General features: G+C 37.1%; 1 protein-coding gene across 1 annotated transcript in view; it reads left to right on the forward strand.

The window, feature by feature from the left end:
* The window catches only part of LOC145984436 (delta(24)-sterol reductase-like), a 55,234-nt gene that overhangs the window by 23,174 nt on the left and 6,668 nt on the right, over window positions 1–25,392 (forward strand). The window contains exons 6-8 of the mRNA XM_083118101.1: window positions 3,646–3,817; window positions 7,935–8,075; window positions 13,357–13,554. Coding sequence (XP_082974227.1) covers window positions 3,646–3,817; window positions 7,935–8,075; window positions 13,357–13,554 — 511 coding nt within the window. The remainder of the gene's footprint in view (window positions 1–3,645; window positions 3,818–7,934; window positions 8,076–13,356; window positions 13,555–25,392) is intronic.

Raw genomic sequence — 25,392 nt, forward strand, 5'->3', positions numbered from 1 at the left:
CAAGTTTATTCAATGTGAGCTCGATACAGGATCTGCCGTAACTCTGTTCCAAGCAGATTCATTCAGGAATTGGTTTCCAACAACCAATATTAACTGCTCCACTATAAAAATATATAGAGTAGGGAAATACCCCTACTGTGGAAGGACAAGCTGAACTTGAACTTGTACACTCTGGATCGACTTACTCACTTCTCGTTATTTTATGCAAGGATCATCTATATTATACACTCATAGGTCGTTCCTGGTTAGATATCGTTACTCTGGATTGGAGAACGCTACTGTTACGCTCAAAGTCGGCAAGTTTTATGGTAGTGATACCTACAGAGATTGGGCAACTTCAACACTCACAGACAAATTCTGATCAAGTCTTTACTTCTAGCACTAGTGTAGACATATCGAAGTTGATGTCAAACATCATACACGTGCCGTTAAGTGAAGATGCTGCACCTACATCAGATAAACTTAGCGGATTGCCTTTTAACAAGGAAAGATCAGGTGATGAGGAAACTTGTCAAGCCTCAAGTCCGAAGGTCAAGAAAGGTCCAGGCAATAGGTGGCCGGAAGCTAGATCCGTAGGACAAAGACTTCACGTGGACTATTTCTTCTTGGCTGGGAGGAAGTTTCTATTACTTGTGGATGCTTACAGTCACTGGATAGATGTCTGGCCAGTATCGTCGTTAGATACACTGAAAACCATACACTGGATTCTTTAGTCATGCTCGACTCTCGGAATTCCACAGACAATAGTTTCTGGCAATGGTCCAACGTTCAGCAGCCTCACGTTCCGTTCCTCTTGCCAGCAGTTCGGGATTGAACACATCACAATACCACCGTACCACAGTCCTAGCAACGAGCTTGCAGAGAGACATGTACGCACGGTGAAGTCTGGCATGTCGAAGGTGTTGCACGAACATCCACATCTGACTTCTTTACAGTTCAATACCAAGTTAGCAGAGTCCCTGCTGTTTTTGAGGAATTCCCGGTTGGGAGAGGAGCATAGTCTTCCTACAGTCTCAGTCCTCAACTTCAGTCCAAGAACATGGTGGAACTGTATACGTGATGTTCATACTAGAGATGCCGAGAGAGCGGAAGCTCCTCCTTTCTTGAAGCCTAGGAACAACCACACCAAACCATAGAGGACATTTTCACCTACCGAAACCGTATGAGTTCAATCACCGAAGCACTTGTCATCTAACTTCAAGGAGGCAGATATTGTAGAAAGGTTGGGTGAAACTCACCTTTACAAAGTGCACTTTGCCGATGGAACTCAAAGAGTGGTACATTCACGTTGGATTCGTCACAGGACTCACACACAACAAAACAGTCCAGAAACCTGGGTTGGTGATAGTTCACCTGGACCAGAAGGCATGGCAGAGGATCAAAATTGGGATTTCAAAACTACCCCACCTCAACCAGACGTTGATGACCATCAACCCCAAGATGCTGACGCTGCTCCACGACCAAGATACACTCCTCATGTGCCTAGAAGATTGACCAGGATTAAGGTACCCCCTGACAGATATGGTTACCCTTGTTAATTATTTTGTTTTGTAACTCTGGGAGGAATGTAGTGCTGCCTCCTAGAGGAGAAAGAATCAAGCTACTGTTGCTAGTCAAGAGTCTGTGCAAACAAGAACCTGGAATGGAGATTGTAGTTTCATTATAATGTAAAGTGTTACGTTGTTTTCCAAGTTCCTTAATAAATGCAGTTAATCTTGTTGATATACTATGTGTTTTCCATCACACAACACTTTCATTTCATTTTATTTTAAAATTAGGTGTAAAACAAATGCATGTTTTCATTGAGAGAACTTTTATTGATGTAGGGATTTTTATTACGAAAATTATGCACTACACAAATTTATAATATTGTATTTTATTTATTCATACACGTTGTCATTAATTAGATCAACAGTAAAGATTTGACAAACATACAGTGATCCAATCATGGGCATCCACAGGGTTTTTTCTGAAATATGGCTTCCATTTCAAGTTATTGTGTACCTGCAACAATCTCTATCATTATTACTTGTAATTATCAGTTCTGTATAATAATTTACACAAATAATTGTGACTGAAATTAAATTACATGCGTGTGCAATATATATTTTACACTGGCATTAATTTTCAGGGGGGAAATGTTCCACATTGGTCCAGTCATTAGGAACAGATATGAATAGATTTTTCCGTCTTGATTTGTAGAAAGTTTACACTGTTGGCAAAAAAAAAAAAAAAATATAATTTGAGTATAGGGTGTATTTAGATACTTATTCTGTGTGTTTTAAATTTATTGTTTATCCAGATAATAATGGGAGCAAGATAATAGCTATATGTTTCATTGAAATGACGATAAATAATATTATGATCAATATAAGAATAATAGTTATTTAACACATACACGATACTAGTGGCATGGCATGAATTTCATGGAAGTGTTACTGGTCTATAACAACCACCTTGCTAATTAGTGTTGTTGTTGTTTGTTGTTTTTATTGAGTGATTAATTTGCTTTATTTTACTTCGTTTTTTGTGCCACTTTGGCTAATTTGCGAAGATGGTGATGAGCGATGATATGATGAAATTAATGAATGGACACTCACAAACATCCACGCCCAGGCTGAAATTCGAACCCATGACCCCTGGCCAGCTGTGTTTATTATGACTTAAGAGTCAAATACCAACATACACAACTGAATGTAATTCAACAAAAAGACAGACTCAGTTTCAGAAGAGATTTTTTTTTCTGTGTCAGTGATTGCTAATACATTGGCTAGTAATGGAAGTTTTTTTATTACAATTAATACTAATAGTAAAATATGGCATATCCACAGTAAAATGATCCTCTGCTGGAAAATACTATAATTTTTTTACAATCGAGATTTGAGCAAGATCACTATCAAGAGATTATATGAATGTAATGTCTCTTCCTGCCGAGCTAACCACCATTCCACAGGCAATTCGACCAAAAAAGGCACTCTACTATTTATATATATTATATACTTATATTTGTGAGAAAGTTACTATTCCCCAATGATTTTCCAGTCCGATTGATTCTATCAATGTTTTATTCTGTTTTGTTTTCTCTAATCATCATTCATCTCACTGTTACGACCAGTTTTTTTTAAAAAGGTGTGAGAATTGGTGCTAGACCACTATGACAAGAACACGTGTTGAATCTATCATGCACTTCTTCAGTTGACATTTATTTATATTTCCAGAAATGGCAAGAAAGGTGTGATCTTGATGTGCTCATTAATTCCGAAGGGTTATTATGCGTCTGTTCCATGTTTTTAGGTGCAATTTTATAGTGTCTTCAGTGACATCATGCAGCAGAATATGCAAAACCTCCTGAAGCAGGCAAAAACTGCATCACCTAGGGATGAATTTCTACGTGCTGTTCCATTACCCTTCCCTGGGAACAAGGGCTCTTAATATAGTCAACCCTCCCTTAGTATTTCCTACCCCTCATATTCGGGGCATTGTCCTCTTTCAGGTGTCTCTCTCTTCCACCTAACCTGCCCTGTTCAGCAGAAAGACACACAACTTTCTGCTTTTCTCATGTCTTACTGTTTCATCTATCATAGCATGGAAGACACAGACACACACACAAACAATTAATTTTCAATTTCATTTCCTTTTCTACAGATTTGTCAAGTTACATTATCAACCTGTTTATTCTCTTGAAGAAGCTTCTGCACACTTTAAAAAGGAATCATTCAACACAGATAAAAATGACTTTGTGGAAGGAATCATGTTCAGCAAGGAGAGTGGAGTGATTATGACAGGAAACATGGTATCGTCTGCAGAACCAGGAAAGGTAATATTTTATCTTTTTAAATAATAATAATAATAATAGCACATGGTGCTGTCTCAACAGCCCATTTAAGCAACAGACGCACGCCACATGTGCCTAAGTATTTATGTGAAAAATCATAAACCAAGATTTTGTGCCGAAATTGAACTCTTGAGAGAATCCTAGTCTGCCTCTGGTTACACTGAATTATCTTCGCTCACTTTCGACGCTACTATGCCTGTTCCTTTAATTGATTGAGCATAGCATATTCTTTGGAGCAGCGCATGAAGAGTATTCTACTACTCATTCTTACACTCATATGCAAGAGGTTTTCCAAGAGGAGTTCAACTGGAACCTTGACAGGATCAAGACGTACGTACGAAGATCCTCGTGCAGTGGTTTCTCTTCAACTAGTTCTTGCGATTTTGCTACCAAGTGATAGTGTAGTGAACAAATATTGTATAGGAACACATACCGCGCGGTTTAATAGAACAGTGATATGTATCCCTTCACCCGGGTAGCCAGCCTGAACGGCCATGGACGGGAACGAATCCCCAGACACCGACATGGACACAATAGAACAACTCTCATCAACAACCAAGACTAACCACATACCACCCTCTCAGATAAGTGCGGACAAAAACACCCAAAAATGCCACCGGGATGAAATGGAGGAATCGATCCAGCCAGACAAAGTTCCTCGCGGAGACTCTATTTCAGAACTTCAACCCACTCTTCCCGAATACTGGTACGACAAAGACATGCCGGGACCATATCTCATCCTCCTGGACGGCATTGAGAAAAACACGAAAAAACTTGCCGCAGGTAGCGTCAGAAACATTCTCAGGAAAAAAAATGTGACCGTGAACTTGGTAGAACAATGTGGTATCAATCGGGTCCAGGTAACATTCAAAACAGCAAGGGCTGCTAATAATTTCATGCTGCAGACTGCTTTACATCGGGAAATGCTGGTTCAATCACGGATGCCACTTTCATTAGTTCAAAGGGAAGGTCTGGTATTTGTTATTGAACATGATACCTCTGAACAAGACGTATTGGAAGGTATAGAAAGCCCCATCAGGGTTCTCACAGTCATACGCTGGCCGAAAAAGATCTGGCGAGAAGATGGGACTTTTGACCTCGTTCCAACAAAACTTTTCTGTGTTACCTTCCGCAGGAACCAAATACCTGATAAAATCATCATTAATAGCCAAATACATGAAGTAACACCTCGAACAAGATCAGTATTGCAATGTTCCCAATGTTGGCGTTATTCGCACCACCATAAACAGTGCCGTTCGAAACCCATGTGTGCCTATTGTGCCAAAGATAAACATGAAGACCAGTGCGACAGTTCACCCTCGTGTATTAACTGCAAAGAAACCCATTCCTCTTTATCAAAAAATTGTCCCCGACATAGACTTGAATCAGCCATACAAAACAAAACGGCTGAAGAAAACATTTCATACCACGAGGCAAAAAACAAACTAGAAGGGATCTTTATTCCCAACCCCACCAGGGAGGAAGTTCTCCACCCAAGATTTACAGGTACTAATTTCCCCCATTATGTCTTCCAAGGTCGGAACATTTGGTGGACAACACTAGACTTGACTTGGCCCATTCGACATAAACGGTCAATAACTATCAGATATTGAATCATATGCAATCGGTGCTCACAAGGGAAGAACCAGTATTAGAATATAATTCCCCTACTGATGTCATTAAACCACCAAGGCTAACCAATAGACATCGATCATCCAAAACAAAAAGAAAAGACGATCATAAACCCCGCAAAACGAACACTAGCAAGATTTGGTATGATGATGATGAAGTGCTAATCATGACCTCCAGTCCCACCTCTGACACAGAAAGCAATTATTCCAAACCGATACTACAAAATGCTCAGCCCGCTGTTTTGACAAGTAAGACGGAGATAGATCGAGTAAACTCAACCTCAGCGCACATAACAATAGAGCACAATCTTATTTACAACTCGATCCTAGACATGATTCCCAATTTATGGGATGCGTTTCGGGAAACAGAGAACAAAAAACATCGCATTCAACTCATCAAACAAATTCAATCTCTAACATCTAATCTCCTGGCTATTATAGAATCCACGCATTGACAGAACAAGGTTTCCGATAGATACCGGAAATGGAAATAATAGTACAATGGAATGTTAATAGCTTCTCCGCGAGAAAACTTGAATTACTAGATTTAATTGCCGAATATCAATCCCAAATACTCTGTTTACAGGAAGTTAAAGGTACCAAACATGAAAAATATCGTATTGCGCATTATAATATATACGGCACACCAACAACTAATAGGGGAATGGTAATATTAGTACACGAAAAAATTCAACATACAGAAGTCCGGATTCCGAATGGCATAAGATTAAAACAAGATTTCCAAGCTGAAATAGTAGCTATCCTCGTTTCCATATTCCTACGAACATTCACAAAAATATCATATTGCGCATTATAATATATAAGGCACACCAACAGAGCAGTATACGGTGGGGCACAGCAGCCTATAAACTTACAATATTTCCTCACCTTTTCAAAGTGCAGCGTTACGGCTCCGAAAATGGGGACAAGAAGTGACCTTCATCAAGGCACATTCCAATCAAAACAAATGTCACAACTTCGTACACATCTACGCAAAGCAAGCTCGAACACTCGAACACACAACCCCCTTACGATTGCCTTACACAGACTTGCTCCCTAGAGTAAAAATGAAACTCCAACACGAATGGGATGAATGGTGTGCACACGAAATCCAAAACACAACCACCTATAAGTGGAACACGCACATCGGCACAAAACAACCTTGGTATCAATCTTTGAAAATGCCTCGGGCCATGATTGTGTTCACCTTGAGAATGCGCACGGTTCATGTTCTGGTGAATCAACATTTGGCAAGAATACATGTGGTACCTATAACTTCCTGTCAATGCGGAGAACCAAGCCAAACAATAATGCATCTGTTTTTTTAATGCCCCTTATGACAAGCCCATTGGGAAAAGTTGTATCAAATTTCGACTAGCTGTTCCATTTCCGGTGTCAATCCCAACCCTGATAAGTCAGCCTCGAGCTCCCATCATGTGGATGCTATATAGCTTCGCACGAAAACACAACATCTCAATGTAAACAAAAACAATAAGCTTTCACTGAAACTTTCTACATAGTACATTTCCTGTGTGTGCCTGATCTTCAATAATTAACATCTCTATGCTGTGAGGAACCAGGCAACGTCGAAGTCTACTGTGTTTCAAAGGCAATAGATCCCGTTGGGCTAGCGCTGGCAGAGAAGATACCATGCAGGTAAAGCAGCAACAGCGAAAAATCAGGGGAAGCCAGGCCGGCTCAGTAGCTCAGTGGTTTGTTATGATGCCAGGGGTCCTGTGTTCGAATCCCGACATGGGCATGGATGTTTGTGCATGTCCATTCATCAATTTCATCATATCATCACTCATCCCCATCTACACAAATTAGCCACAAATGGCACAAGAAACGAAGTAAAATAAAGTAAGTAAATAAAAAAAAGAAAAAAAAAGAAGTGGTTAGAGCAATGCCACGGTATATCAGAGACCCATGTTCGAGTCCTGGTCGAACCTGCATTTTTTGCTGAAAATTTCTACGTTGGTATATATTATTGAAAATCAATTCTCAGATGTTTTCAGCAAATTAACAATATTTTTTTAAAATAATGTAATTGCTTTTATTTGGATACATGGTAACATAAATGTATTAACCCAGTGATAGCGTACATGATTAGTTTAGTGCAGAAAACCTGGTGTAAATACCTCTTACGGTTTTCATGATATAAATTTTCAAAGTTGGGGTTGTGAGACTTTCGAAACTCTCTGTAGTATGCACAATTGCTAGTAGGTAGTTTCTTGGCGCCTGATTTTCAGAGCTGGCTCCTAGCTTTGAAGAAAATTCTTCGAGCACTGCATATATATATTGAATAAAAAAGAAATCTTTGTTTCATAAGTTTCATAAATAATTAATAATCTGTGTGTAACTTCTACATAGTTACTGATTGATTTTCAATATCATACATACATGGACCTTAAAGCCACATTTTTCTGTACAGCTTAATATAGTACTTGTAATTTTGCTTATTTTTTCAGCTAAATGAAATTGGACGTTGGTTCATGCCATGGTTTTTCAAACATATTGAAACTTTTTTGAAAACTGGACCTGCTGTGGAATACATACCTTTAAGGGATTATTATCATAGACATACAAAATCGCTGTTTTGGGAAGTTCAGGTAGTTTCAATATCTTTTTCAGTTTTGCAATATTTATTATATTTTGAATTGAAAAGGCACTTCTGCTGTTCCCTTGCATTGAACCTTTGCATTTCTCTGTTTTTCTGACTATGCTTAACTATTTGATGCCAGCGTATATGCAGTAAGGTGTATCTATTTTTTTCCTTTTCTTTTCAAAAATTTGAAAACATGTCATGTGCAAAAGTTGTTTCTTGGTCCTAAAAGTTCTCAGAATAAAAATCAGGAATTTTATTCAATTTCTCACCATGCCTCATTGGGCTTGAAGTTATAATTTCTGAATTATACTGGGTGTTTCAGAAATAATTGCGGGGTTACAAAAATTTATTGCAAGTAAAGTATTGAACTTTCGTTAACAAGACCAGTCCAAAATGAACGAGGAACTCAAATAGTTTATTTTACACCTACAAATGGTCAATGTGCACACTACGGGTGATATGGCATGCATCAACACGATAGTCTACTTCTTGCCACACTCACATCAACATGGGCCTGTTGATAGTGTCCATTGCTGCAATCATACACTCCATTAGGTCTGCGATATCATGTGGCATTGGTGGGACGAATACCCTGTCTTTGATGAAACCCCATAAAAAGAAGTCACACAGTGTAAGTCCTGGTGATTTTGGGGACCAAAACATTGAACAAAACACTGTGAGTGATGTGGGTGATTTGAGTGTCGCCTAGTGGCATGATGTGAACTCTCAGCTTAACAAAACAAACACGCACAAACCCTTTGAGTTCCTCAATCGTGTTGGACTGGTTCCATTAAACTTAAGTTCAATGATTTACTTGCAGTAAATTTTTGTAACCCCTCAATTATTTCTGAAACACCTGGTATTATTGAAATTGAAGTTGACTGATTTTAAATTCAACATTTAAATTCATGGGGAAATATAAATAATTAGCTTTGTGATAATCTACTTGATACAATGAAGTAGAGAAAAATCTTGGTTTTGTACAGTGGTGTTCATAAAGAGGAGAGGGAAAGTAGTTGGAAGTCAGGAAGCTCTGTTCAGATAGTCCACCTGCTTGCTACTGCAAGAGAGAAGGATTGTCGCCGAAATATTTGGCATGGTTGTGCTAAAAGTTGCATTTCATTGCTGACAATTCTGTAGTTTTGACATCAAGGATTCAAGATTCAGAAGATTGATAACAGATTTGGATTTGTGTGTGTGTGTGTGTGTGTGGTTACAGCTAAATAATATGTTCACACAAGTCTGAGTTATGAATCTCTCTTTGAACTCCTTGTGCCTTCACTTCCAGGGCTTTACATTCATATGGTGATATAATGAGATGCTACAGACTTACTCGTACAGATTTGAAAGGGGGTGGTGGCAAAGAACCAACAAATCAATTCATTTGTGAAGAAGTGGCCAAAAAGTTGAAGAAATGTAGTTGCATTCTTCAGTTCCCAGGTTTTCTTATAATGGATTATTCACATGATTGAAGTATACCACAAAGTGTCAGGGCTACCTTGAGAAATGAAAAAAAGTAAAAGCAACTAACTGAAAATAGATAATCTCAATGACGATTCAAGCCTCTCTGTGAACTCAGTAGTTCTGAGGGCTGTTGGTTGTGATGGAACTAATATGAATGTCATATCTCGAGGGGGACTCATAAAATTCTTCGAGAACCATGCTGGAAGACCTTTGCAGTGGTTGATTTGTCTCCTGTATTTCAATGACATACCAATGTGACATCTGTCGAAAACAATTGATGGACAGACAACAGAACCTGTAGGAAAAATGCTCCATAATTGTGAGGACTGACAATGACAAACTTTTAGGCTATCCCTGCGGAAATTTTAACTTTACACACAAAAGATTTGAGCTCAGATCAGCATTACATTCAGCAAATATGTCAAGTTGCCATCAATGGTAAGTGTGACACACATCTATATGACAAATTATCTCATGCTTGGTGGCTTATTACTGCCTGTTGCCTGCTTCAGGTTTAATTATTAACAGAAAACACAACAGAAGAACTGAAAATTCTTGCTAAGTTCAATTTGTGTGTGTGTGTGTGTGTGTGTGTGTGTCAGGGGCGTGCTGTGACCTTTCATGATAGGCAAGCAATGGGTTGATTTTTCGTTTCGGTTAATTATAACAATGTCAAATATAATATAGGCCTACACACATCCCTACTTACAATAATGTGCATAATGGTGAATTATCAGGCTTGAGTGTGTGAAGTGCATACATACCGTAAAATCAAATCTTCGCTGCACGGTTTATAAAGAAGAAAAACAGCCTCTCAATATAAACTTGTAAATTTCAACCATGAAGAAAATGATTTACTTGATATTTGAGGGCAACTGTAAATTAAATTACGTTCTTTTTTAACCCTGAAAATAATAAACATCCTATTAGCATAAAGTTTCGATCTTAAATAAACTGACAGGTTTCGGTTTCTTACTTGGCTAGAATTATGAATCATGACTTGTCTTCAGTTGGATGCAAGCGTAGATGTGATTCTGGGAATGTTCATGTCTTTGCACTGCATTATAAAAATTGCTCAAGTCACTGTAGCTTGTATAGTTCCATGTTCCTAAATTTGTATTGAACAAAACATCTGGCCAACAAAATAATTTATTAAGATCATTGCTGCCACATAACAACATAATATTGTTGTACTGAGATGTTTTAAACTGCCTAATGAATACTTTCCCATCTTTCTTAGTTGGTTTGGTTATGCACAGTTCAGGAAACGGTCGCTCATGATTCACAATCACAAGCTCCAACTTTACACCATATGTTCTCGAACTGAATGGTTTTGAAAGAAGGTCCCTAATCAAGTCCTTACCTGCAGCACTGCAAATCGATGGCTCGTCTGGTATGTCAACCATGGTGGAAATTTTCAATGTAGAATCATACTTTTACACCAGGTACAAAGAACAGAAAAAAACAGCACAATATCACAGTAAAAAACAACACACATCTGCAGCACCCACTTCATAATGTAATTTGTTGATTACTATTGAGTTTCAAACATGCAAATCGTACCACGTTAGATGGTGCTACGGATGCACAGAAAATTCTGGAAGTTAGCAACACTTGTGGCCAGTGTGGACAAATTCTTTCAAACACCCTTGCCAAAGACAGATGCGGTCTTGGTGTTGCTTGCCCTCTGCCTTTTATCTTCGTAAACGGGGATGGACAGTGTCCATGCAAGAACTGCATAAGTCACTCGAAAAGCGGGGAGAAAGGCGAGCAGTCCTCTTCTTCTAACGCGGTCAGTCGTGCCACATCTCCCAGCGTCGTCAAGGGTGTAGCCGGTTTATGTTTCAAGCCAAAATAACAGAAAATAGGGGAAATGACAATTCTGCAATGTAAATATCTTATAGTAAATAAATTCCATTCTAATGTGTATAAAGGCATTGAAAAACACGAACTTAAGATGTAAAAGTGTTTTAAAAAACAACGCAACCGGCGCTTGCACCGCCTTTCCTTACTGCATGCTTCTGGTGTGTGTGTGTGTGTGTGTGTGTGTGTGCATGCCCTTGTTTAGATCTCTCTAAAATCAAATCCAATGTGCAAGGATGGTGTTTCTGGCAGTTGAGCTCTCAAGTTAAATCGAAGAACTTTTGAGAATTAGTGGATGAGGTGATCACCAGGAATTCATCTTTCGCTCATCCAGAGAATTTTCTGCTCACTATGTTGATAGATGATAGGCATCAAAGAAATGACCATGAGAAGGATTTTAGATGAGTGGACCAGGAAAATCTGGTGAAGTGTTCAAAGTGGCAGACATAAATTTCATGGCAGAGGACTACATCAACTTGATAGACTGGGATGTGTGTTTTGTAACAGAACTTCCTATAGTTAGCCATTTGAATTTTGATAACATTAAGAAAATGGTGGATGATCACAATATTTGTGAACCAGCAGTTGCTCGCTTCCCAAGTCATACCCAATCAGTTGAGAGACTGGTTAGTATAGTGTGCGATTCTTCATCTTCTGCCAAAGTGAAAGGTGATCTCTTATATCAGATTTAAACCTGGTGTAAGGAATGGCTGTGAAGGGAAATCTGATTATTTTGCACAATGAAAGAAGCAAAATAACAGGTAGGGGAAGAGACAAGTGGTTGGAGGGCACGATGGAACTTGTTGGCAACCACCTCCGCTGGGTTGCTGCAACCTGCTGCATTACATTATACACAGTGGTGTACCCAAAGGGGGAGGGGTTAATGGAGGTTATAATCTCCATTTTGGACCAGTATTCCTAAAACAAGAACGTCAAAGGCAGGAAAAGATGGTAAAATGAGGACTGACTACTAAATAAGCATACATAACACCCTCTTTCAAAAATCCTGGCCATGCCACTGACCAGACACATGTGCGCATGTGTGTGTGTGTGCAGGCACACACATACATATTGGTCTCATTATTATGTTTTTAGCTAGGACCACTTTAAATACTTACATTTTGCCACAAAAGTTGCAGTTTGGATTAAGTGAAGAGCTGCACTTACTTTATTTTGATTCAAGATAAGAAGGCCTCTTGAGGTAGCATAAGTTGCATAATGGTACCAAAACATCTCACAAATAATTATAGCCCTTTTCATGGATTTCTATCCATATCCCAAGAGGTCTCCTCATCTTGTATCAAAATAAAGAAAGTGCAGCTCTTCACTTAATGCAAACTGCAACTTTTGTGGCGAAATGCTATTATATACATCAAAAAAGTCAGACTATTAAGAAAAAAAAATCATGTTACAAAGTTTAGTAATTTCATTTGCTTCATTATCATGTGTCCTAACATGGGCAGATTAAGGTGGAGGTGATTGCACCCTTGTAAAATATAAAACTAGCTCTATAATTCAAGGAACAAGAGTAAATAGCATCCCTCTTGAAATTTAAAATTTTGAGATCACCAGCTAAACTTGTAAAACAGACTATCAATGAACATCAAATGGTGATTACTTCTTTTAGATCTTAAAAAGGCGATTGATCCATGTTGATGTCTGAAAGTAAGCAACTGGTTCCATAGTAATATTGACATCTAAAACCAAGCAATTACCCTCCGAGACATCTAAATCTAACATTGACCCTAGTGAATGGAAAACGTCAAAAGGCCATCTCTTTTCTTGAGAGAATTCATTCAACCACTCAGTGTTTATTCTTTCTCCTCTGGTCCAATCTAAGCAGAGTAAAGGAAACTTCATTGAATAATCAAATACTGTTTTTCATTTAATACACCATCGATATAATTTTTTAAAATGTATGGTGGTAATGAATATTAATGTTTAGTTATTTCTTGCAGGATATTATACCATTTGGAAATAACATTGTATTTAGATACATGCTTGGTTGGATGATGCCTCTGAAAGTGTCATTCCTAAAACTCACTCAAACAGCATCAATTAAGGAGCTCTATGAAAACAACCACATCATACAAGATATGCTAGTACCAATTGATACTTTCATGGAGGCAGTATCATTGTTTGATAAAGAAGTTCAGGTTAGTAAATCTTTTCTTTAATTTATGAGATATTAATAGCTTTCGGACTTCAATTTAATACCATACATAAAATTGTATGTACACTTCTGTTCACAAAAACTGGCACACTCGTTTGAGTTAAAGATCAGTTTCCGAGCCGATTCAGTGTGGCAGTGCAGCCGAAGTAAAGGTTCAGGAAAATAGCACTCTGCAGTGTTGCTTACCACTAAAGTTCTTCACCAGATGCAGAGAATATTCTGGCTTGCCGAGTGAAAAGAAACGGTTACAGGAAAGCCTTACATTTTAATTCTTAATTAATTATCCAATTTTACAAGAGAATGGCTGGAAAAAATTTGGGAAAAATGTTCGAGATACTCAGTGTCCCATAACTAATAAAAAAAAACCTGCCTCAATCCCTTCACTTGGGGAAAGCAGAGCGGAGTGGATGGTGGTTCCATTACCTCTATCCTTAGCTTAACGTAAGAACAACGTCGACGTTCAGTAAGAGGACCTGGGCTCGAATTCCGACCTGAGCATGGGTGTTATTTGTGAGTGTTCCTTCATCAATTTTCCCATTATATCATTTATCTTCTTCATCACGATTAACTAAAAGTGAAACAAAAGCGACGCTAACAAAAATAAATAACATTGACATTCAAGATGCGAATGGGAGAAAAGAAACAATCCAAGGAATTAAGATTTGATTTGATTTTGATTTTGATTTTAAAATTGTGGGAGCATCAGCACTTAGGCTATTTTGCTCCCGTCACATTATACGGGGGCCTGCCCCTTATCAGTACAAAGAACAACTCTAACATTGCAGAATTAAAAATCTTAAAATGTTCTGACTTCTGTTAAAAGCTGAGGCTGTAAACGGGCACTCAGCACACATAAGGACAACATGACAATACAAACAAAATTATACTGGCCATTTGGCCAGTCGCCAGAGCCTTGTTAGTCTTGAGTCCAGGGTGTACTAACATGGAAGTGAGGTTGACATTTGGGTGTACTATGTGGAAGGTCACCCCTTACACCCCAAGGTAATAAGAATATATATATATATATATATATATATATATATATATATATATATATATATATATATATATATATATATACATACAGTGGTCGAAAGTAGCACGCTACTTGTAGCGGCGCTACTGTAGCTAGCTACAAAATTTGTAGCTGTAGCTGTAGCGGCGCTACATTTTGAAAATTGTAGTTGTAGCGGTAGCGAAGCTACAAAATTCCTGTAGTTGTAGCGAAAATTTCGCTACAGCTACATTTCTTCTCAGCATTTTGAGGTAAATTCTGAATGTGGCAACAGCATTAAAAAAATCGACAATAACGCTTACTTTTGCAGGAGGATTATAAAGACAAAGTCTATTACATGGAAATATGGATAATGTAGATAATAAATATCTTGATATCACAGTAAAGGTATCCGCGTAATTTATTTCATTAGTATCTTAATAATTCTAATATCCAGATAACTAACTGACATATATGAATATATTCCAGCTAACAGCTACTTTTTTTTTAGATTTTGAGGAAATGCCTCATTTGTGGCACCCCTGGAAAAAAAAATACCTCGTTTGCGCCACCCCGGAACATATATTGTGGACATTCCTAGTATAAGAGGCAGCAAAATGTAATTAATTACTGTGTAAAACACAACTTGCAGTGCAAAAATGAGCGAGCCATTTTCCACTAGAATGACAGCAATAGTGCCAGCAATCAATGGCTCAGTATGTTAACAGAACTCTCAGATTTACACATCAGTTTTCTCAATATATTTCCCTTTAGCTTTTCTGTTACTTTTGCTATTCATGACAATGAAGATCAATCCTTTATTTAGTAAATATCTTATCTACAGTCAAGGGGTCCCGGGTTCGATACCCGGTGGAGGCACATAGTGGTTCGGATCCCACTTTAAACTGTAGGCCCAGTCCCGATTAGCCTTACTGTGCATAAAGTGGACTTAAAACAAAAAGTCAATCAATCTTTTCTAGAGTCGCTTTCTGCCACTTTTGGATAATTGTGAGAATGATGAAGAATGATGAAAGACGATGAGCAGCGTGGGGAATGGAGAAGCAGGAGGATCCCATCCTCCAGGCGTCTTTCCTAGTTTTCATTTGGAGTCCACGTTATGCACAGATAAGCAAATCGAGACTGGTTTCGAACACCTATGTGACTTAACTCAATATTTATTCTCAAGGAAAATATGTTGATATATAAATGTAAATAATTCTACCAAATTTTATTTGTGTATAGTTGTAATCATTAATTTTGTGTCATCCTAATTGAATTGATCTGTCGCTTACATAGGTACGTTATTCTAAAACACTATATTGAAAATAAGCAACTGAAGTAACACTGCTATCAAAATTACAGAATGACGGGAATCATGATAATGAATAACAGAATCTATTTCCCAGCAAGTACAACTATCATACTAGGGTCTTCTTGGAATATCCATGTGGTTGTTAATTTCTTTTATGCAAAAGTAGCGGAAAAGTAGCGAAGTAGCGAGTAGCGAACAGGAGTAGCGTAGCGAGCTACTTCTTGGAAAATGTACGTAGCTGTAGCTGTAGCGAAGCTACATTTTGGAAGAGTAGCTGTAGCTGTAGCAAAGCTACTTTTAAAATGTAGCGTTCTGATCACTGTGTATATATATATATACAGACTGCATAAAATGAGGCAGCTAAAGAAGTTATACAAAATGAAAGAAATACCCCCAAAAATGAATGGTGGGATGAAGATTGCAGAAGGATTATTCAAGAAAAGAACAAAGCAAGAAGGAGAGTGATGCAAATAAAGACCAGGGCCAGCCAAGAAATATATAATATAAAAAGGAAAGAAGCTAATAAAATGTGTAGAGAGAAGAAGAAGAAATGGTTGAATGATAAAATAAGGCAAATTGAAATTAATTATAAGTAAAATGAGACAAGAAAATTTTTCAAAGAGATACAATCCTTTAAACAACAGCAAACAGTATCGCCAATGATGTGTAAAGATACAGAAGGTAACATCATCTCAGAAAAAGCACTAGTCCTAAATAGATGGAAGGAATACTTTAAAAGGATTCTTAATAATAATGTAACAACAAGTATGCAGGCACCAATAGAACAGAATGACAACAATCAACAAGAACTACATCCTCCATCGTGGAACGAAATAACCCACATAATACAAAATCTAAAAACAAATAAAGCTGCAGGATCAGACAGCATCCTTCCAGAATTATTTAAAAATGGAGGGAGAACATTGAAACAGAAGTTGCACAAGCTGATATTAAGTGTATGGAATGATGAAAAGTTACCAACTCAATGGAATGAAGGTATAGTGTGCCCAATTTTCAAAAAGGGAGATAGATTAAATTGTGATAATTACAGGCTAATTACACTCCTAAACATTGCATATAAAATACTTGCTATAATACTAAATAAAAGGCTATTGGAATGCACTGAATACAAACTTGACGAATATCAAATGGGATTCCGAGCCAACAGATCAACTATAGATAATATATTCATAGTAAGACAGATTTTTGAAAAAAGCTATGAATGTAATATTGGACTCTACAACTTGTTTATAGATTTTACCCATGCATTTGACTCAGTGCACAGGAACAAAGTAATAGATGTTTTAAAATCACATGAAGTACCAACTAAACTAATCAGACTAATTATGTTAACCTTAACCAACAATAAAGGAAGAGTCAAAATAAACAGGGAACTGAGTGAAGAATTCGAAATAGAAGGTGGAGTCAAGCAAGGTGATCCCTTATCTGCAACTCTGTTTAGTATAGTGATAAACTCTGTATTGAAACAGATGAAATTGAGAGGAAACATATCAACAAGATTAAAACAATGTATTGCATATGCCGATGACATCCTTATAACAGCAAGGACAAAAAAGACATTAATAGAAACATTTGAAGAACTAAAAAGTGAAGCATGGGGCTCGTAACTAATATGCAGAAAACTAAATATCTCAGATGTGTAAAAGGTAAAAGCAGATTACAAGGCCTAATTATAAACGACGAGAGAATAGAAGAAGTGAGATTTTTCAAATATCTTGGATCAGTTGTAAATGGCGACAACACAATTGAAGAAGAAATTAAAGAGAGAATTATTCTAGGTAATAAAGCGTATTTTGCCAACTTAGCCCTATTTAAGAGCAAACTAATATCTAAATCTGCGAAACTGAGACTTTATTATAGCATAATAAGACCCATAACCACATATGCATGCGAAACTTGGACCCTCAAAGACTCCTGTAAACAGAAACTCTCAATATTTGAAAGGAAATTCTTAAGAAGAATTTATGGCCCTCTGAAAGAACCTGATGGAAATTGGAGAATACAAACCAACGAAGAACTCAACAAGTTAATCAGGAATGAAAATATCATAAATTTCATAAAATCACAAAGACTAAGATGGTTCGGGCACGTAAATTGAATGTCTGATGAAAGATTAGTAAGAGAAATATATAAATGGAAACCACTTGGGATACGAGCCATAGGCAGGCCAAAGAAACGGTGGGAAGATGAAATAATTCAAGATCTGAAAGACATGAAAGTAAAGAATTGGACAAAGAGCATCCAGGATAGGAAAAAATGGAGAGATGTTGTTGAGAAGGCCAAAACTTTCAATACATGAAGTTGTAGCGCCTCAAGAAGAAGATATATATATATATATATCTTTCTGTACCAGCCCGAATGATGTGCCTTCAGGATCACATTTCTTTCTTTCTCTTACGTATGCAAATGCTTTTCTATCTTGTAATTTGAACACAAAAGTAGGATAATAAAGCTCGCAAAATCAGTACAGGCTGGACGAATGTCTTCAAAGATTACTGACAAATCATTCTTCTCCATCAAATAGTTAGTTTAAAAATATAGTAATGTATGTGCCATTGACTTATAATATTCGTAGTCACATATCATTAGGGATTGGAAACACTAGCCTTGCACAAAAGCAAGTCTTCAGTCTTCTTCATTAATATACAGACATAACATTAACTTAGAGTCTGTGAGCAATGTGTGCACAGCATAGAGACACTATACCATAAAGTTTAGAGCTTTCAAATGAATGTAATTAGAGAGAGGGGAAATTGAAAGTTTGGAACCGGACAGGTAAAGGTGCAGTCTTCAGGAGAAATTACCCAAATAATATGGTTTCCGCACCACGGCTTGTGTCCATGTCAGTAAAACGTCAGCTTCATAAGCTGAAATCCTAGGTTTGATTCCCCATGTGGTCAAAGTATTTTTTTCCTACCAAACGGGAGCCACGAAAAGTATTTCACCGAGTCACAGCTTTATAATTTGTTGTTGTTCGTGTGGCAAGAAGAAAATAATTATTGAACTGACTACATGTGTGGCATAATTTTGAGTTTGGAATGTATTTTTCTTTATTGTGTTGTTACAGAAACTCCTTGCATATAACAACCACTTCTGATGTTTTCTTTGGTAACAAATCCCATCAGAAGAGCAAACGTTATTCCTCTGTGAAAAAAAAAAATCACAGAATTTATGTTCGAAACTTTGGGTTACGTTGATAAGTGAATATTAATGCTTTCTGTTATTCATTTGCCACTTCCCTCATTTCACCCCCCTCACACACACAAACACTGACAGACTGGTTGCATGCTCGATTCTAAATCAATAATTCCTGAATGAGAGGAGGAATTTACTGTTAAAATTGTAAAGTCAAGACATTCCTGTCTGTCTGATTGAAGGTGTTTTTATATAAATAAAAATAATCTTCAACTACGATTATTGGATGGAAAACATTGATGTTATGTTTAGAAAACAAATGTAAATTCATTTTATTGATAATTAGATATTTAAATTATTAATAATATAATATTTGTACACTATATAGCGAAAATTCACCGGACACCCAAGTGAGCGTGGCGGTAGTGTCATGGTCTGGAGCTGTTTTTCCTGGTTTGGCCTCGGGCCATTAGTTTTAGTCAATGGCAACATGAACAGTGGTGTTTATGAGGACATTTTAGACAATAGCATACTGCCCACACTGTGGTAACAGTTCGGAATGGGCCATTTTCTCTATCAGCACAACAGTGCCTCTGACCATTGCATCGTCGTTTGAGGACAATCAGGTGGATGTGCTTAGGTGGCCTGCTAAAAGCCCTGACTGGAACACCATAGAACATCTTTGGGATGAACTGGACTGTCCGTTGTATGCCAGACCCACTCGACCAAAAACCACCCATGAACTATTCACAAGGATACAGTACGAATGGGAAAAAAATCCACCAGCAATATACCAGCACTTAGTGGAAAGCCTGCCCCGAAGAGTAAATGCTGTAATAGCGAAGGGAGGTCCAGCATCTTATTAGATACCTGGCTGGTGTCTTTGGAGTGAACAGCACAGGGGTCCGGCTATGTAGTGTGTATATACTGTATACAATTTATATATAATATAAATAATTATTCGTCATATTTTTCATGATGCTATTTTCTCATCTCTCTTACCTTTGGTGGCCGCTCCTTCCTCCAATAAGAATGAATTTACAATTTTTATAATCTTCTCCCATTTTAATTTCCCTCCCATTTTCCTTGCATCCTATATTGTATCTGCAGATCTTCACTAAATTTTCAGAGTATCTTTCTTCTTACAAATTTCTTCTCTTCATTTATTATTTTGCAATTTTTCTGTCCATATTTATTATTTATTCTACCTCACCCTGTGTTTCTTGGTCTCTTTGTATCACTTCTAGTATTTCTTTCCTTTTTTCTATGTATCTTACTTAGGTATAGTTTCTTTTCTTGCCTTCATAAGTCGTTCTCCATTTTTGCAACCCTTGAGCATAGACCCAACTACGAGAAGCAATTTACTCATCTCCTTCATATCAAAGGAAATTTGCTTAGCTTGAGTTCTGTATGGACACCAGCCCCAAAATATGCACAGAATTAATTCAGTATAGTATGTATATTAATTCATATGTGCATCTAACAGCAGATGCGATTTAAGATTTTTTATGAAGTACACTTTATGCAGATATGCTAATCTTGAGTGATCATAACCCTAATGTGGTGAGCAAGTTACTGAAAGCTGAGTATGACGATACGATTGATTGGTTTATTTTAATTCGTTTTATGCCACTTTTGACTAATTGCGAAGATGGGGATGAGTGATGGCATGATGAAATTGATGAATGGACACTCACAAACATTCATGCCCAGGCTGGGATTGCACCCAGGACCCCTGACATCATAGTGTGTTGTGCTAATCACGAGCAAATGAAGCAGGGTCCTTATTGCCATAATGTGTTTATGGGTTGTAGGAGGAGTGATAATGGGAAAATGGTGCCTCGTGTGTGCGACTCAAGTTGTTTGTATTTTTAAATTGCACATGGCCAAATTCACAGTGGACAAATCACAATGATGAGAATGAATGATGGCCAGACAGAGGTCTGACTCGTTGAAATGAGTATCCGTTATTGTAAGATATTGGAACCTAGATTTGTTGATAAAGCTAGATATAAGGATGAAATAGACATTTCTTGTTTAGAATAGTGTATATTTATCTGGGACCAGTCCTGGTTAACCGCTTCACACGTAATGTAAATAGGGAATATTAGGGCATCATGTTTGTCACTGTTCAAATTAATACAATTGTGAATATCTAACCTATTTCAAGTGGGAAATTCTGTCCAGTTGCTAATTTTTGTCACCTGCGGGCACATTACTCTACATACAAACACACACACATTCATACCTACATACAGATACAAGTTCTTCCACATGTGCATTCAATACACTGAATTCTTGATTCAATATGAAGAATTATTCTCTGAGAAACATTGAAACTAATTTTCCTGAGAAATATCTAAGTGCAAGAGATAAAATTAAATCTTTAAATACCCCGCTGGTTCTGCTGAGAATGAACAACACAACTTTTATTTATCTTCTGCTTTCGAGGAAGAATGCATGAAAAAACGTCCCTGAATCATGAATGCAACATAGTAACCTCAATCATAAGAGGGCAGCGTTCTCAGTCTATAAAGATGAACAAATATATTATTCTCACTCCACATTATCCTCTGTGATATCTCTGGTGACTTATCTATGTAAATTGATTTACAGATAATCTCTGATACTTATATTTCATGCAATATATTGCTCCTTCTTACAAATGATTGGTGTTTAATATACTAATCGAGGCTTTGACATCTGGAAACACAGTCGTTATAATTCTCTGTGGGATTTGTGTTGTGCTCATGGACGTTTGCAGGAGAGAGAAGCACGGTATTTTGTTTTTCAAGGGGGGCAAACGAGGCAAGTTTTCCCCCTATAATAGTTTTGCCCACTCAAAAAACACTCTTTCAAGTTTGCAGTAATCATGTCCCTGCACATGAACACAAATTACTGTGACCGTGTGTGACATACAAGGGGAGGCACACCATGCTAACTCCCCTTCCGGATTAAAATGTGTATGCTGCTCATTTGTGTTTGTGATTTAATCATTCACCTTATTGCCATGCATCCTCATCTTCACGATTAGCCAAAACTAACAGAAAATCGAAGTAAAATAAACTAAAGTAAATCAGCCAACAAATTATCTAATTGAAACTTCCTCTAGAAAGATAAGAAGGGATCACATATTTCCGTTGCACCTAGCTTTCTCCCCAGGAAGCAAGAGAGAGATTCCTTGCAGAACCCTTTGCACACAATGAGTGCATAGAGCGTATGCGTCGTGGGGCTGACACATCTCGTTTTACACTTTAACACATTGAAGTCTCACGACAGGCATAGCCCGCAGTGCACTTAAAGTCAATGTGGATGAAAAACGGGCATAGCCCATCCTGCGGTATGCAATTGCTTTGCCGATTGAACTACGGGCTATGTTCATAGTTCGTCTCATGTGCGTGTTCCTTCAAGCCTCTTGGTTGAAATTCCAACCGCTAGGTGACTTATGTCCTATTTTTATCTTGCACCAGCGACTGTTTGTTGTCGGGTTGATGTACGTTGCATTGTTTAGAATGGTGTCGTTAGATCCAGACCGCATAGCGGAAATTCTGCATTCCATTTGTTCATTAGGTCAGTGGTGAATGTGTATGTAATTTATAAGAAAGTAAACAGGGAAAATCATAATATGTCTCTGGAAAAGTTCATCATCCAAGTAGGGGAAGCACTACTCATCAAAGCGGACGAAGATATTCAAGGTCAAACATCAATGTCAACTACAGCAGATAGGCTAACAGGCCGCCCCTACAGAGAAAAAGTCAAGGCCCTGTAGGTCATGTAAATTTGTGGAGACAGGCACTAAAGAAACTGGCAAGTCGACAAGAAAAGACACAACATTTTACTGTCCCAGCTGTGACGTTGCTCTCTGCATTCCTGAATGTTTCGAACTTTTTCATACAAAAGCTAATTACCTGTAATTTGTAGTTATTTTTTGTTATGTGCACATAAGAAGTATTCTTATGCAAGATTCAAAAGATGTATTGATAGTTTATGTAGTTTTTGCATTGCTAATTATTGAAATTTACAGATTACGAACTTAAAATATCTCTATATTAACATTTGTTACAATGTTGTACTTTGTCTTTTTTCACAAAACATTGATGAAAAAAATATTCAAAAATATCTGAAAATGAAAAGAAAATTTAACAAATTTTTGTTCATTGAAAAGAGGAAGTTTTGTAGATTTAAGAAATGTGTGGTAAATAAAAAAAAATTAAAAATATTTTTTCTATGATTTTTTGAAAAACAACCAAAACATTCATGAATATGATTAATGCATAAGATAATTGTGAAAGCTGCCAACTTTCAATTCAATAGCAAACCTTCAGATGTCAAAAAGTAGTGCCAAAGAGAAACCTATATTTTCTTCATTTTTAGGGGAAAATACTCAAAAAAGAACAAAATTATGACTTTACATTTTTAAAAATATTTTATTTTCAATGTGGCATGCTTCTTGCAATTTTTTTTCTTTTTTTTTCTTTTTTAACTGCATAATGTCTTGCAAATCTGTTGACATGTCACACTTCACTGTTGGAGAGATTCAGGCACTTGATGTTACAAAGTTAGAACCTTCAATACAGATCTAGGCTGATATTTTTTTATAGTTGTTCCATCATGAGCTTGACTTTTGATATAAGTCTACTCATGCAAAGAGATTCTAATTGGGGTTCGGCCTACAGTTTGAAGTGAATCCGAACCACTGAATACCTCCATCAGGTATCAAAACCCAGACCATTCAATTACAAGGTGATGACTTTATCATTATGCCATTACGGAGGCCCTTGTATAGGCATGATTAAGCTAGGGAAGTATAAAATTTATTCTCTACATCAATTCATGAAATTAAACATAGTTCAATAATCAAAATATGAAATAGCCCATGTTGCTGCATAAAAAAGAGGCAAGACGGTATGCAAATTTCTATCATGGTTTTAGTGGTTTGAATTAAATGCTCACCAAATATGACAAACTTGATGAGTTCTGATAGGTGCCAAACTCAAAATTACAGTCATATTTTGGAACTTTGTAGCATTAAATGCATAATTTTCAACACGGATAGGATTTTGTTGGTGTAATTTAGTTACTTTATTTATTTCATTCCCTCAACAGAGGTGAAACCTCCAATTACAGTCTTGTGCATGCTCACGAAATTTTCTTTCATGACCATTTAACTACAATATATGTGCTAAATTCTACTACACCTCACGAATAAAACTTGCTCTCTTGTCTCATAATACTAAAAGTTGTAAGCAAAATCTCATAAGAGATTACAAACCAAGTTACTGTAAAACTCACAATTCCATCATTTCTAAAATTTAATTATTGATTTCTCAAACTAGAAGACATTTTGACCTATTCTTCAAGCAAACACAAAATTAATATCATTTCGGTCGATTTAAAATAAATTTTGAATATTTACTATAGTAATAACACCTTCAACCTTCATACAGAATTGCCTTGATTTTACAATATTAACCAACATATTTCTCCTCCCATCCAGAAAATAATGATGTAAAATCCAGCATGCAACCTGTCTCTCAGTGTTTGTGTGTGTGTGAGAGAGGGGGGGGGGGGGTGAAAAGATGGAAGACATTAATATTCACTTATTGATGTAACCCAAAGTTTTGAAATTAAATTCTGTGATTTTTCATTCACAAAAGAATAATGTTTGATCATCTAGTGACATAACGACACAATGAAAAATACATTCCAAATTAAAAATTATGTCACACGCATAGTCGGTTCAATAATTATTTTCTTCTTGCCACACAGACAACAATAAAGTGAAATACTTTTTGTGGCACCCATTTGGTAGGAAAAAAAACCCACTTCGACCACAAGTGGAATCAAACCTAGGATTTCAGCTTATGAAGCTGACGTTTTACTGACATGGACACAAGCTGCGGTGCAGAAACCATGCTATTTGGGTAATTTCTCCTGAAGATTGCACCTTTACCTGTCCGGTTCCAAACTTCCGATATCCCTTCTCTCTAATTACATTCATTTGAAAGCTCTACACTTCATGGTATAGTGTCTCTATGCTGTGTACACATTGTTCACAGACTCTAAGTTAATGCCGTGTTTGTATATTAATGAAGACGATTGAAGACGTGACGTGCTTTTGTGCCAGGTTAGTGTTTGCAACCCCTAATGATCATCGTGCTCTAGCTTCTGTCAACATAGCAGATTCTGATATGTGGCTACGAATATTATAAGTCAATGGGACATACATTATTATATTTTTAAACTAACTATTTGATGGAGAAGAGTGATTTGTCAGGAATCTATGAAGACATTCATCCAGCCTGTACTGATTTTGTGAGCTTTATTATCCTACTTTTGTGTTCAAATTACAAGATAGA

The sequence above is a fragment of the Lepisma saccharinum genome, chromosome 2, assembly GCF_977018435.1.
Source record: "Lepisma saccharinum chromosome 2, izLepSacc3.1, whole genome shotgun sequence".
In the NCBI taxonomy this organism is placed as follows: domain Eukaryota; kingdom Metazoa; phylum Arthropoda; class Insecta; order Zygentoma; family Lepismatidae; genus Lepisma; species Lepisma saccharinum.